General features: G+C 45.2%; 1 protein-coding gene across 8 annotated transcripts in view; it reads left to right on the top strand.

The window, feature by feature from the left end:
• The window catches only part of magi1b (membrane associated guanylate kinase, WW and PDZ domain containing 1b), a 149,216-nt gene that overhangs the window by 116,293 nt on the left and 20,416 nt on the right, over nt 1–12,507 (top strand). For 6 of the 8 annotated variants that reach the window (XM_053673898.1, XM_053673899.1, XM_053673893.1 and 3 more), the window contains 3 exons: nt 4,510–4,541; nt 7,354–7,579; nt 11,729–11,820. In XM_053673898.1, the coding sequence (XP_053529873.1) occupies nt 4,510–4,541; nt 7,354–7,579; nt 11,729–11,820 (350 nt within the window). The remainder of the gene's footprint in view (nt 1–4,509; nt 4,542–7,353; nt 7,580–11,728; nt 11,821–12,507) is intronic. The other 2 variants (XM_053673894.1, XM_053673895.1) reach the window with 2 other exon arrangements.

Below are 12,507 nucleotides of genomic sequence, written 5' to 3'. Positions count from 1 at the left end.
ATTACAGCTGATCTTGGACAATTTTCAGCGTTCAATTAAACAGCCATTTCAAAATTGAGGTCTGAATTGCATGCAGAGATTTTTGGCACCCGACGACGAGTAACCGGGATCGATCAAGTAAAAAAAAGGGGGGAGGCGGCTCTAGAGGAAACACTGTATGAGTAGAGGAGACGCATAACGAGTCTTTATTGGTCACAGCACAGTGAAAGTCTTTTCTTCGCATACCCCAGCATGTTAGGAGGTTGGGGTCAGAGCAGAGGGTCAACCATGATACAGCGCCCCTGGAGCAGAGAAGGTTAAGGGCCTTGCTCAGGGGCCCAACAGTGGCAGCTTGGGGTCTGAACCCCCGACCTTCTGATCAGTAACCCAGACGCTTAACCGTTAAGCCACCACTGCCCCTAACTTCCTATACCTTAAAGGGTCCAACAGTGTCTCTGTGGCTGTCCTGTAATGAACCCAAGACCTTATTGTATCTCTAATTTTATATAATCGTCACATTAAACACCGCTAGAAGCTGATCCTACCCAGCAACGGTGATGGATTTGAGGACTTTTGCGAAGATTCATAATGATCTAATATCTACAAAGGGCCTGCAAAGAGTAACCAACAAAAATACAAGCCCAGGCCTGCCAAGAAGCAGGAGAAGATAAATGACAGTGACGCAGAGCAGACGGGAGGGACTGATTTAGTGTTTTAAAAGGAGAGGCACCGACCGCTTTCCCTGTACTCTATAAATTAAGGTCTTGCTGACAGTGTGCAAAACTTTAATGAACGGCAGCGGTTCTGGGGGAAAAAACACAGAACTAATAACTTTACAAAGGCCGGGTGGCAAACGCAGCCGGGGTGGGGGTGGGGTCACGTGGCAGTAGGACGTGGTGGACGTTAAAGGCTTCAGCATCCTTTATGCAGCGACAGTGTTCTGCTGGCTTCCACGAGCAACGTGATGCAATTGAGCAAACTGTGGAGGCACTATGTGACCAAGCATGGGATTGCTCGTTACAGTCATCGGTTCTCAACCCTCAATTTATTTACCGGTCTCGCATGCCGCATGCATCCTTTCTCTTTTCACTCCTTGAATAAAATAAGCAGTTTTTTTTCCTGTACAGTATTGATCAGAACAGACGATTCGGTAGCCTCTGAATGGTTGGTACCCATACGGTTTGACGAGCATCGCTACGTCAACGGAAAGCCTAGCGTGTCTCGGCGCATCGTCTTTCGCCTCGCTGCACCCTTTCAAACGATCCCGTATGCTCCGTCAGGTCAGAGCGGACCGTTTCTTCTCTGCTCAGAAGGACATTAGTGGAGCTGTGAAGTCATGTGGGAGTGTATCTGCATGCTTAGCCACCGAGCATCAGGCTCTTTTGTGTCTATGTGCATGCTCTCTTCATACCTCAAGAGCACTGGGTCAGGCTCCATCAGTTTCCAGGGAAACCGTCTGTTGCTCCTGTGCCGCCAGATGGACCTGACCGTTGGAATTCGTCCCTCACAGTACGACCACACGCACACACGCGCACACGCTCTCGTCTCATTTAACACGGCGATTAGTTTCCACTGTGCCTGACGAGGGTCATGATGTTCCAATTCCCGCCGTTCTTCACCCACAGACACAGTATGAACTCGACTCCATTTCAGCCAAGTGTTTAGATGCGAGAGACGTCTTTCTCACCCAGCTGAACTTTGTTTATTGGCTTACTTCATTCTCTGGGTCCTGCTAATTAAGCCGATGTTGATATTCCAATCAATCAAACATCGTTTTTGTTTAAACAATAATTTTGGCACCCTACAAGTAAACCGTGTCATAAGGACAGATTTCTCCGACCTTCTCTCATGCTGTGCTTGTGTCTCGGATAGGACAAACGGTTTTTGTTGTAGCGTAGCTGTAATCTCTTGATCTCGCAAAGATGAATGTGTCTGGATGTGTATTTAATGCATTCTCATGGCTTTTCATGGTTTTCCACACACTCGGTACCCTTCACTTGTATCTGTCTTGTATAAGAGAGAGAACGCAATTGGAGTGAAACGGCTCTCCCTGTGGGTTCTTACTGTCTTTAGCTGAGCTCACCTTGTGTTCGTCCTCTCGTGTGTGTGTGTGTGGGGGGGGGGGGGTTGTGTTGCTGTCCATGCCGTGCAGCCCCCTCATTTGCTGTCTCCTCACACTGCAAACTCTGAGCTGACGTCTGTCTGAACAAGCACCGTTCCTCTGCCATCCACCGTTCAGAGTGAAGAACAGATGAAGGGAAAAGGAAGGAAAGAGAACGAGAGAACAGAAAGAGGATCGAGTTTTAACGTCTACTGGCAGGTATCTCTGCTGGAAGAAGGAGGAGGAAGGCAGGATGCTGTTAAAGTGTGTGATTTAGTGCTTGAAAGGAAAAGAAGTTGAACTTGACCGGTGTCTCGTTGCTTACGTTTGAATCGTTTTGTGTAATCTGTCATCAACGCTCTGTTTTCACATGATGGAGTGCAGGATTTTACATTCTGATGGTTTGATGCAGTAATTTTGTAGGACTGTGTTCAAACACAACCACCTGGCCCCGCCCCCTCATCAATCTGGTGTCATCCACCTGGCCCCGCCCCCCCATCAATCTGGTGTCATCCACCTGGCCCCGCCCCCCCATCAATCTGGTGTCATCCACCTGGCCCCGCCCCCTCATCAATCTGGTGTCATCCACCTGGCCCCGCCCCCTCATCAATCTGGTGTCATCCGCCTAGCCCCGCCCGCTCATCAATCTGGTGTCATCCGCCTGGCCCCGCCCCCTCATCAATCTGGTGTCATCCGCCTGGCCCCGCCCCCTCATCAATCTGGTGTCATCCACCTGGCCCCTCCCCCTCATCAATCTGGTGTCATCCACCTGGCCCCGCCCCCTCATCAATCTGGTGTCATCCACCTGGCCCCGCCCCCTCATCAATCTGGTGTCATCCACCTGGCCCCGCCCCCTCATCAATCTGGTGTCATCCACCTGGCCCCGCCCCCTCATCAATCTGGTGTCCTCCACCTGGCCCTACCCCCTCATCAATCTGGTCATATCCACCTGGCTCCGCCCCTTTAGCATTCTGACATTATCCAGTTGGTCCTGCTTTTCACCTTTCTGGAATTATCCACTTGGCCCCACCTCCTTAGTTATCTGGCAGTATCCAACTAGCCCTGGCCTTTGAGTTGGTATCCTGTTCTTTAGCAGCATAACCGTTAATCGTAAATGCCGCATGAAAGCCTGTAAATTGTAATGATGACATGAGTTTAAAAGCCTTGTAGCTGTAATGCGAGTGTTGCATTCGTTGTTCATACATTATGTTCAACAGCAGGACGAGCGACAGACATGATGAATGAAACCAGACCAAAGCACTTATGGAATGTGAATAAGCCTTTCAGATAATCAGATCTACCATGTGTATATGTGTGTGTATATGTGTGTGTGTGTGTGTGTGTGTGTGTCCAGCAATGCTTTGCCCTTGGGACAGTTCACAATCAATAAGCATTTTCTTGCTATCCGGGCATAGATAGAATCAGGACATGCAAACGCACACACGCACAAGGTTAAACGTGGACCATTTCACTGCGAATGGACTTGATTTATTTCACCAATAAGCTACAGACCCAAAACTATCATCATTTTTGGTTGATCAATCGCTTTAAAAAGGGGTCCTATCCTGAACCTTAAAAAAGGGGTTTGTTGTACCGCTGGTGCGTGTCACCTAGGGTCAAATTGTGTTTGTCGGATCCGTTTCATATCCCGTTCTCTTGGTACCCTTGATCTTTAAAGCGTTTGTCTACGGGCTCGTCATTTACGCCGGACATGTCAATTCCCACCGCCAGCAGACGGAGAAAAAGAGAGCGGAATGGAGAGGAGGGGCGGGGAGACATGCATGTCCCTGTGGTACCGACAGTGAGGATGGGAGAGAAACGAGAGATATGGATGCACAGCAGGGGGAGGGCGAAAAGGCGAGAGCACGAGAGGGAGGAGAAAAGACGAGTGAAGTGGAGCCTGTAGATTCGGGAGCCTTCAGAAGAGGAGGCACGAGGAGCTGGCATGCTGGAAGATGGTCTCAGTAAGAGGAGAACTGAGCGTTGCCTATAATTTAATGTTCAGTAGCTTGGATTCCATCTCCATGGGTAATAGATTAGAACCTGTCCGGGCGTTTTTATTTTTTCCTGTCTCTCTCACAGCATTGAAGTAAGGGAGCGAGGGATGTTTTCAAGGCTGTCTTTTGAATTTTGCACCGGTTTGGTGGATTGTTCCTGAGTGTTGAATACTGATCGAGATTGCAGTTTTTTTTATTCATTTATTTTTCACCACGGCGAGCGAGCGAGTAAAAGTGAGAGGGGAGAGAGAGAGAGCGAGAGAGAGAGAGAGAGAGAGGAGGCTGTTGCTGCCTCTGCGCTGAGCGCTACAGTCAGATCTGTTCAGTCTGGAATTGTTGTTGCCTGTAGGGAAGGTGACATTTAAGCGTGCGATATTAATATTTCCCTCTGTTTTTTTTTTTTTTATTGTTTTCTTTATTTTATTTTTTTAGGGGTGGCTCCTGCCAAGAAAAGCCCAAAACTGGTGAGTATTTTATTTACTAGATTTCTCAGCGTCTTTCTATTTTCCACGCTCTTTCTATTTCTGTTTCTCTGTCTCTGCTGTTTTTACCTGCTGTTGCTTAGCTGCCATCCTATTTGTGTGTTTTTCGCTCCGTGTGTGTGTGTGTGTGTGTGTGTTTGTGTGGCTGAGGTTCAATATGTGCCAGAGATAATTGGAGGGACGTTTGGATGTTGTCAGTGATCAGTGTGAGGAATCCTGGGATGCCGCGCTTTGATTCCCTTGGAGGAGGGTTTGTTTGCGTTCGTCCCTGTACCAGGGTTTTGAAACGTCTCTATAGAACGAGCGGAGCTGGAAGAGCTCCAGAGCACCTCCTACAGGAGTGTGTGCTTAAAGGTAGTGGTTATGTCAGCTGTTTAAAAAACAAACAAACAAACAAACAAAAAAAAGTCTGTCTCTGACCCATATTTCTTATGTTTTAATGTGCAAGACTGAACATGTTGTAATTATAGAAATGTACATATCCATCGTACTATTACTACAAACGTGTGAACTGGACACGCAACGGAAGGCACTACTGATCCACGCTGTTAGGAAAAAGAAAGGGGTGAAATGTTCGTTCTTTGATTAAAAAGTACTCAAAACTCTTTCTTAGATTGAAATCTTCAGTTGTAAGTTATTACATAGGACCATTAAAGGCTAGAGGATTACATGAAGAACCTTAAGGGTACTAGATTTACCCTCTCCACTGAAGGGGTGGGGGGTAAATCCATCACCCTTTGGGTTTCTTTGGTTTGGCTTTCCTATGTAGAACCCTACATCAGTGGAATGACGACCTTACAAAAGGTTTCAAGAACCTCTTTTATCCAAAGAACCGTTGATGAACCCTTTTTCTACAATCGTGCGGGGGGTGAGATCTAGCACCCTAAAGAGTCCCTCAGCTTGGCCTTTTGGGAGAACCCTTAATCCTGACAGAGGGTATACATTTTACTATATAGGTTGAAAATAGTACTTGGTTAAGAAGATAGAACTATAAAATAAAATAAAATAAACCTAGCTAGCTTATGTAACGGTAGATGCACAAACTACCGTCAGTGATTGTCATTTTAACGATCAAGTATTAAATGGTTAAATTTATTAAGTCTAAGATTCATTCAGAACCCTTAAATTAGGTGTTGCAGCAAGACAGTAGGTGCATCCCAAATCACACACTTCTACCAAATGCACTATCCTACGCCGTTTTGTAATATGAATAACGTGTTAATATAGTATAAATAGTGTGATTAGTGTGTTCACACTGAAAAACCCCTCTTATTGGGGATAAAAGGAAACATGAACATAAACAGTCAAATGTCCCAATTCGTTTTTGTTATCTGTTTGGCTAACTCGCTAATGCTAGCGTCATCGCATTACGAGCGTTTGACGTGATCTGCCCTCAACCGGGAAACATGTACTTCCGGAAAGTGTTCCATTTGAGACCCTTCTAAAATTCATACGCTAGACGGCAGAGTGTATAGTGCATAGTGTAAGTGTCTAGCGTGTCGTTTGGGACACGACTACCATGTTCCACCTGCGCGTTTCAATGTCCTGTGTTCGTTTCTTGGGAATGTGTTCACGCTGAACTCCATAGACAATGATGTATTTTACAATGGAATAGGAGTACAGGGGCCGAGAACGTCATTGTTGGTTATCTAGTGCTTTAATATGCACATCTGTAGTTAATAATGTAAATATGGAAGTAAAAAAAAAAAATCGGGTTTCACTCACGTTCTTGCTTTATGATCATCTTAGACCTCAGTTGGCACATTTGCTGCATGCAGAGATGTCTCTTTAATTTACTTCAGCTGCGGCCAGCAATCTGTTGTTTTCTCATCCGGGATTTCCTCTACAGATACGAGATAATTGTTTCAGCCTGCATGGATTCAAGTAGGTGTGTGTGTGTACAGTCAGTGACGACTATAACTCTGATAGTGATACTGTGTATGTGGGGTTTTTTTTTTCTTCCCCCCATCTTCTCATTCCACCTGTAAGCCAGTGTGAATGCTTTATTCATCCCAATCAGGCCTCAAAAGGATTGAAAGAAAATGCCTACGTAGCAGAAAAACGTATACGTATGACAAAATATAGGAAAAAGCAACATAAAATGCGTTCGAAAGGTGCCGGGCCGCCATGAGCTACCAGCACAATGTGTCGCCACGCATTGGTATCGGTCGTCCGCGTCTCTAGAACGGTACAGGAGCAACGAGCGATGTCGTTCTAAAAGATAATCCCCTCAGTTGTTGTGTCGGACACGTCCCTTCAAAATCACGTCCAGGTGGTCAGTCGGGCCGAGGTCCGATTTGACGGCCATGGCGTATGATTTGGCATAATTCTCATGCCAGTGTTTGTTTATTGGATAAAGGCGATCAGTCAGAAGAACTTAATATTGATTTGCAGTGATGATTCTCTCTAAGGGGGAAAGTGGAGCATAACAGAGCCACTGTTTTTCCCCTTTAATCCATTACCTATAGCTGTAGCTCTGGACGTACATGAAATATATATGAGAACGGATAAGTACAAAGGGATGGGGGGGACGGGGGGTGTCGAGTGGATCTGTTTGAGTGTACTTCAATCCAAATTGAGCTATAATAACAACGTGTACTTGTGTACCTGATCTTTTCAGCTTGTGTAGTAGATTGCTCTTTGAACTGTTTTTTTTTTTTTTTTTTTTTTTTAACTTTATTTATTTATTTATTTATTTATTTATTTATTTATTCATCTTTCTCTGTTTTCTAATTCTCACCCAAGTCATACGCACTTAATCTCCACACGCATACTCTCATCTGAATGCCCACAGCAGCCGCTGGAGAGAAAAGACAGCCAGGGTAGCCACCGCAGTTTTCCCTCAGACTCGCCTCTCCACTCCTCACAGGCTCCATCCACGGAGACGGCGCCTCCGCCTCCCCCCGTCCAGCCGCTGCCCGGCCTGCCCCCTCAGGAACCGGCAACAGACGGCACGCTCGCCAAGAAACCGGACCCGTTCAAAATTTGGGCCCAGTCCAGGAGCATGTATGAAAGTAGGCGTAAGTAATATGGGATTTTGGTGGTGGGTGCTTGGGGAGCTGGAGCTTTGGTGGAAAAATGGGAATAAAGTAGAAGAGGGAGAATTAATGGTGTTCACGAGGACTCTATGCTTTGCGTTGTGCATTTTTCTGATCATTTCCGGATTTTGTGTACCTTCCTTCTTATTCTCATCGACCTCAAACAGGGTTGTGACCCTTTTCTTTCTATCAATCAGAGTATTTTTTTTTTTCATTTTAACCGTTGGCTATAAAAAACAAAAATAAAAACCCCACTCCCTATCGAAAAATACAATCCGTATCCAATTGCAGGTTAAAACCTCTGTTAATCCATGTTGGCCAGCTTGCTAACCTCTTACTTCCATTCCGCTGACTCCGTCAAATACCATGCCATCCATCTAAAACTCTCTCCAAAGCCTGTTATACAGTCACAGTGCAAGTGTATCATGATGTAGCATCGCCATCCTGAAAGCGACAGCGTGGGCGGTAACTGAATCAAAGTCTGCACATCAAAGCGGACGGCTAAACACCAGTGGACACCCGAGCGTGGTTCCTTTTTGGCTAACGATGCAGTGTATGTTATAGTGTTTCAGTTTCAGAGGGGGGAAAAAAAAAAAGACGACATCAAAACCCACAGAGCAAAATAATGACCTCCGCAAACTGAAACGCGAGCCCGGCGTTAGCTTTCACGGCTTTCGAATCTCCTCTATTCTGAAAAGCCACACCTACGATCAATTTTTCTCCCCCTGTTGGGCGGTTCCATGCTTTTCCGGATGCTTTTCCGGCACACTCTTCTTCGTAGCGTAAGCTACCGTCAGCGATGTCGGAGCCGGAAGAACAGATTTCTCTGCTAATGCTTCCATTAGATCCATCAATAACACTGCCATATCACTAGGTGGATCTCCGTCTGCATCTGACGAGAGCCTCATTTCCTGTTTGCTGACGCTCTAAACTTCTCTGGGTTGCCAGTGTACAAAACAGGCATGGAGGACGTGTCCTGATCGGTTAACCGAAGAGCATTGCTGTGGTTCCTTAGATTTTTAATATCGTAAAATCTCGATTTATAGTAAGCGTCAATCGTCACAACTCCCCGTTAGAACTCTTAGCCTAACTCCAGCACAGTGAGATATCGTTAAAAATATGGCCCTACAAACCATTATCTCCTCTCTGTGCGATTCTGCTGTCAGGGACCATTATATTGCAATGCTCTGCTGTCCACACGTAGTGTAGTTATAATTAGCCTTCCCTATGATCTGACCCTTTAGAACAAAGGTGCCAAAAATCGACCAATACTACACTGACTCTCTGGGCCAATTATATCTCGTCCCTCTATCAGTGTTCTTTTACGCTTTGGTGCCCCTTAAAAACCACGGTCCTCTGACAAACGTGTAAATAACTGATGGATATTGAAGATGGCGAAGTCTTCCGTTTCTTTCATGCCTGCATGCTGGAAAGACGAGTCGGCTAATTAGCCAGAATTCCCCTCCACCCATCGGCAAGAAGCTGCAGGAGAGGACGCATGGTTCTCGGCTGTGGAGATTTCAGCGGTTAACCATTCCTCCAGTGACCCCTGCTTTTATGCAACTCTTTCATTATTGAACACTTTAAAGCAAAGCGGAGCTGTGACCAGCCGTGCCGCCCACGGATCTGAGCAGGGGTGGTGAATCAAAGAGGACCTGGCAGATGAAATAAAGAAAGTGGAAGATGGAAAGATGCTTCTGAGACAGCTTATGTTAACTTTGTTTGTTTTTTTTTGTTTGTTTGTTTTTTTTTTTATTGCTCGGGTACGATATGATTTTGGAGACGCGGACCCGGTGAAACACGAGGTCTCCCTCAACGAACAGCCGATCTCTGTGCGCTAAGATGCGATTAGAGGCAGATCGATGGGATTCTGGTCGATCACCAGCTTCTGAAGCCAGCCAGAAGTCTGTAAGCTGTGCCTGAGCAGCCCTGAGAAGGAGTTCAGTTTAAACACACAAAAGTATCATTAAGTGAATAAAAACTGAAAGCTGAGGCGCACCATAATGGACAATTTGGAGACTCGTTTCTGCAGCATAATGGAAATTAGATGATTTGGGGGAAACTGACCACTCCCGATGGCAGCCATTTTGTATGGCGAGGGAGTCTCTCAAGTCACTGCCTCTTATTGCCTGGGTAATGGACATTTTTGAGCTCTAACCTAGCCTCGATTTCCAGACTACTGGAATCAGCAATCACCTGCACTGGGAGCAATACTGCAAAGGATCTGGGCAAAGGGAGAGCCCTCTTCAATTTCAAGTTTCCATTTCCTTCCAGTGACTCAAAGTCGTAGCAAGGATGAATTTACTTCTTATTTCGTCGCATGTGGTCGCTTCAAACAATCCAGCGCACTGCAGATTTCAGATGTCCCTGCTAAAATGCCTGGACAAAACGGTTAAAGTATACCACTTTTTGCTCTCTTTATCTTTTCCACCGCAGGAAATGGAATGGCCGTGAACACACACAGTAAGTAGTAGTTCCAGCGGTGCGTCCATTTTGACTCCGTTTGGCACGGGATGATTACAAACCATACCCCGTGTCAACCCAAACATTACTTCCCCCGAGTCGTACGGTTCGATAACCATCCTCACCACACCCGAACCTTTTCCTACGTAGGTGCTCGTTGATCGGTGTTACACTTCTGGAACTTCGTTTGGAGTCCTCTACGTCTTCCGTCATCGCACGATGCCAGTTCAGTGCAGAGAAACGCCAAAGTTGCTCAGTGCCGTGGTCAGTGGAGAAAACACTTGTGCTCGTTGGCATTGGGACCAACAATAACACCCTCAACAGAATAAGTGGGAAAAGAGGCTAGTGATGATTCAGTGGACAGATTGCAGCCCAATCTGCTCTTGTTCCTCGTGCTCCCATATTGCTTCCTGCTGCATCCACTCGAGTGTGCAGAATAGACCCAAATCCCATTATCCAATCCCTTGACTCTGTCAAACAGTTGTCGCTATTCCAACGAGTAGGTTTGGGAACTGTTTGGACTCTGTCTATGGTGTTGCTCTATACCTTCACATGATCGCTGGACATTTCTGACCACACATCAAGCAAACCCCTAATGTCAGTAGTCAGCATTTTTTTTTTTTGCCTTAACTACATTCCTTGACACGAGCATCTCTTGGCTCTCGCTCGAATATTAAATCGCAAGGCGCAACCCCTGGCACTTTGTCAGTTTGCTGACACCACACAAGTAACCCATGTTGGAAGACATTGTGAAATTTCACATATAGCAGTAACATCATGTAGGAACCATATGGTGAAGAATCATTTGAGCACCCTGACAGTTTGACATCCCGCTGCTGGTATGCTGATACACAGGGAGGAAGGTTCTGGAAGTCATCTAGGCTGATATGACAAGGAATGATGGGAGATAATGGGTATTTGTCGAGTTTGAACCTCAAAACGGGGAAGGGCGTAGAAGTCATTAAAAAAAATCACCCAAGCCTGGAGAACATGCAGTCAATAAATGATTAGGATAAAGTATAGCTTATTAAATGAGTAAAGTATAGCTTTAAATCTTTTTTTTTTCTCTGTATCGCATCCCGAGCTTTTTTTTTTTTTTCTTTTCTTTTTCTTCACCGGTCTAAATCTCCAGAATGCACCGGGGTTCGGTTCAAACAGACTAAACTCTGCATACGTGGAAAGTAGCCTAAAATACGTCTTCAGTCCAAAATGACACTCGTATTTAGAGCAAGACTGGGTGTTATCCCACGGACTGGGCGCCAAACGCTAACGCGAATTAATTACCATTCCCGTCACTGTACGAGAAGCCCGAATAAATAAGATATATGTTGCTTTAGACTCTTTGTTCGTTTCTGCTAGTCCATTATTACTTCATTCAGGCTGCAATGATTTACCGGATCATTTTCACAGGGTAATAGCTGCCACTGCAGGCCTGGCTGTCGATTGTAAGGCCTTATGAAAAATTGAACCTGACCGTAATTCTGATTGGGTCCGACCCCAGGTGCAACTGTTAAAATGATGACATTATTAGCGCTACTGCCGCTTTTTTACTGGCGTTCCCTGGCTGCCGCTGAACTCGAGCGCACAGAACAGTGGGAATGATTAAGACCATTTGCGTCATGCTGCAGGTGAATTGACCGTGGCCTTGGGTTATTTGTTCCTTTTCAGTGCCAGATTACCAGGAGCAGGATATCTTTCTGTGGAGGAAGGATACAGGCTTCGGTTTCCGGATCCTCGGAGGGAATGAACCAGGAGAGCCAGTGAGTGTATTTAATATGCCAAATTAGTATAAAATAACACTCCGTCTCACCGCTGTAGTAAATCAGGGACACTTCATCTTGGAGAAACGATAAACATATCAGAATCATTTCCTATATTTGGCATTCTGGCTTTTTCCGCTATAATTATCTGGATTCATTTGGTTGAATCTTTTAGTGTCTTATAAGAGGGTTTGTTTGATTGACACCGTATGCTTCCCTGTATTGTCTGATTGTGGATTCAGCTACTGTCTCTCAAGCGAAGAATAAATACTTGCGATTCTGAATAACAAATTAATTTCACAAAGTTTTCACTGGGAGGAGAAAAAAAACAAACAGTAATGAGTTTTAGCTTCGATGGCGTTTGAAGAACTCACACCAACGGCGTGAACCCGAGGACAGAGAAAAATCGCCGAAACACTATAATGCAGGATTCTTCTACACAATGCTGCAATGACCGAGCGCACACACACACACACACACACCAGCAGTTTGAACCGATTTCTTTCTTTCGATGAAACTCCAAGATATTTTCATTATAAAAATCACCGAATCTTAGTTTTTTAATGGTTTGCTAAAACTGAAATGCTACATGATTTTAAAAAAAATATTTTTTTTAAATGCTTAAATATTTAAATTTCACGTCTAGTCAATTAGAAAAGTGATGCAGTTGTTACCTTAAAAATAAAT

The sequence above is a fragment of the Ictalurus punctatus genome, chromosome 21 (genome assembly GCF_001660625.3).
Source record: "Ictalurus punctatus breed USDA103 chromosome 21, Coco_2.0, whole genome shotgun sequence".
NCBI classification, from domain to species: domain Eukaryota; kingdom Metazoa; phylum Chordata; class Actinopteri; order Siluriformes; family Ictaluridae; genus Ictalurus; species Ictalurus punctatus.
The sequence above is the reverse complement of the archived record's forward strand: the minus strand, read 5'-3'. Positions and strand labels throughout refer to the sequence as shown.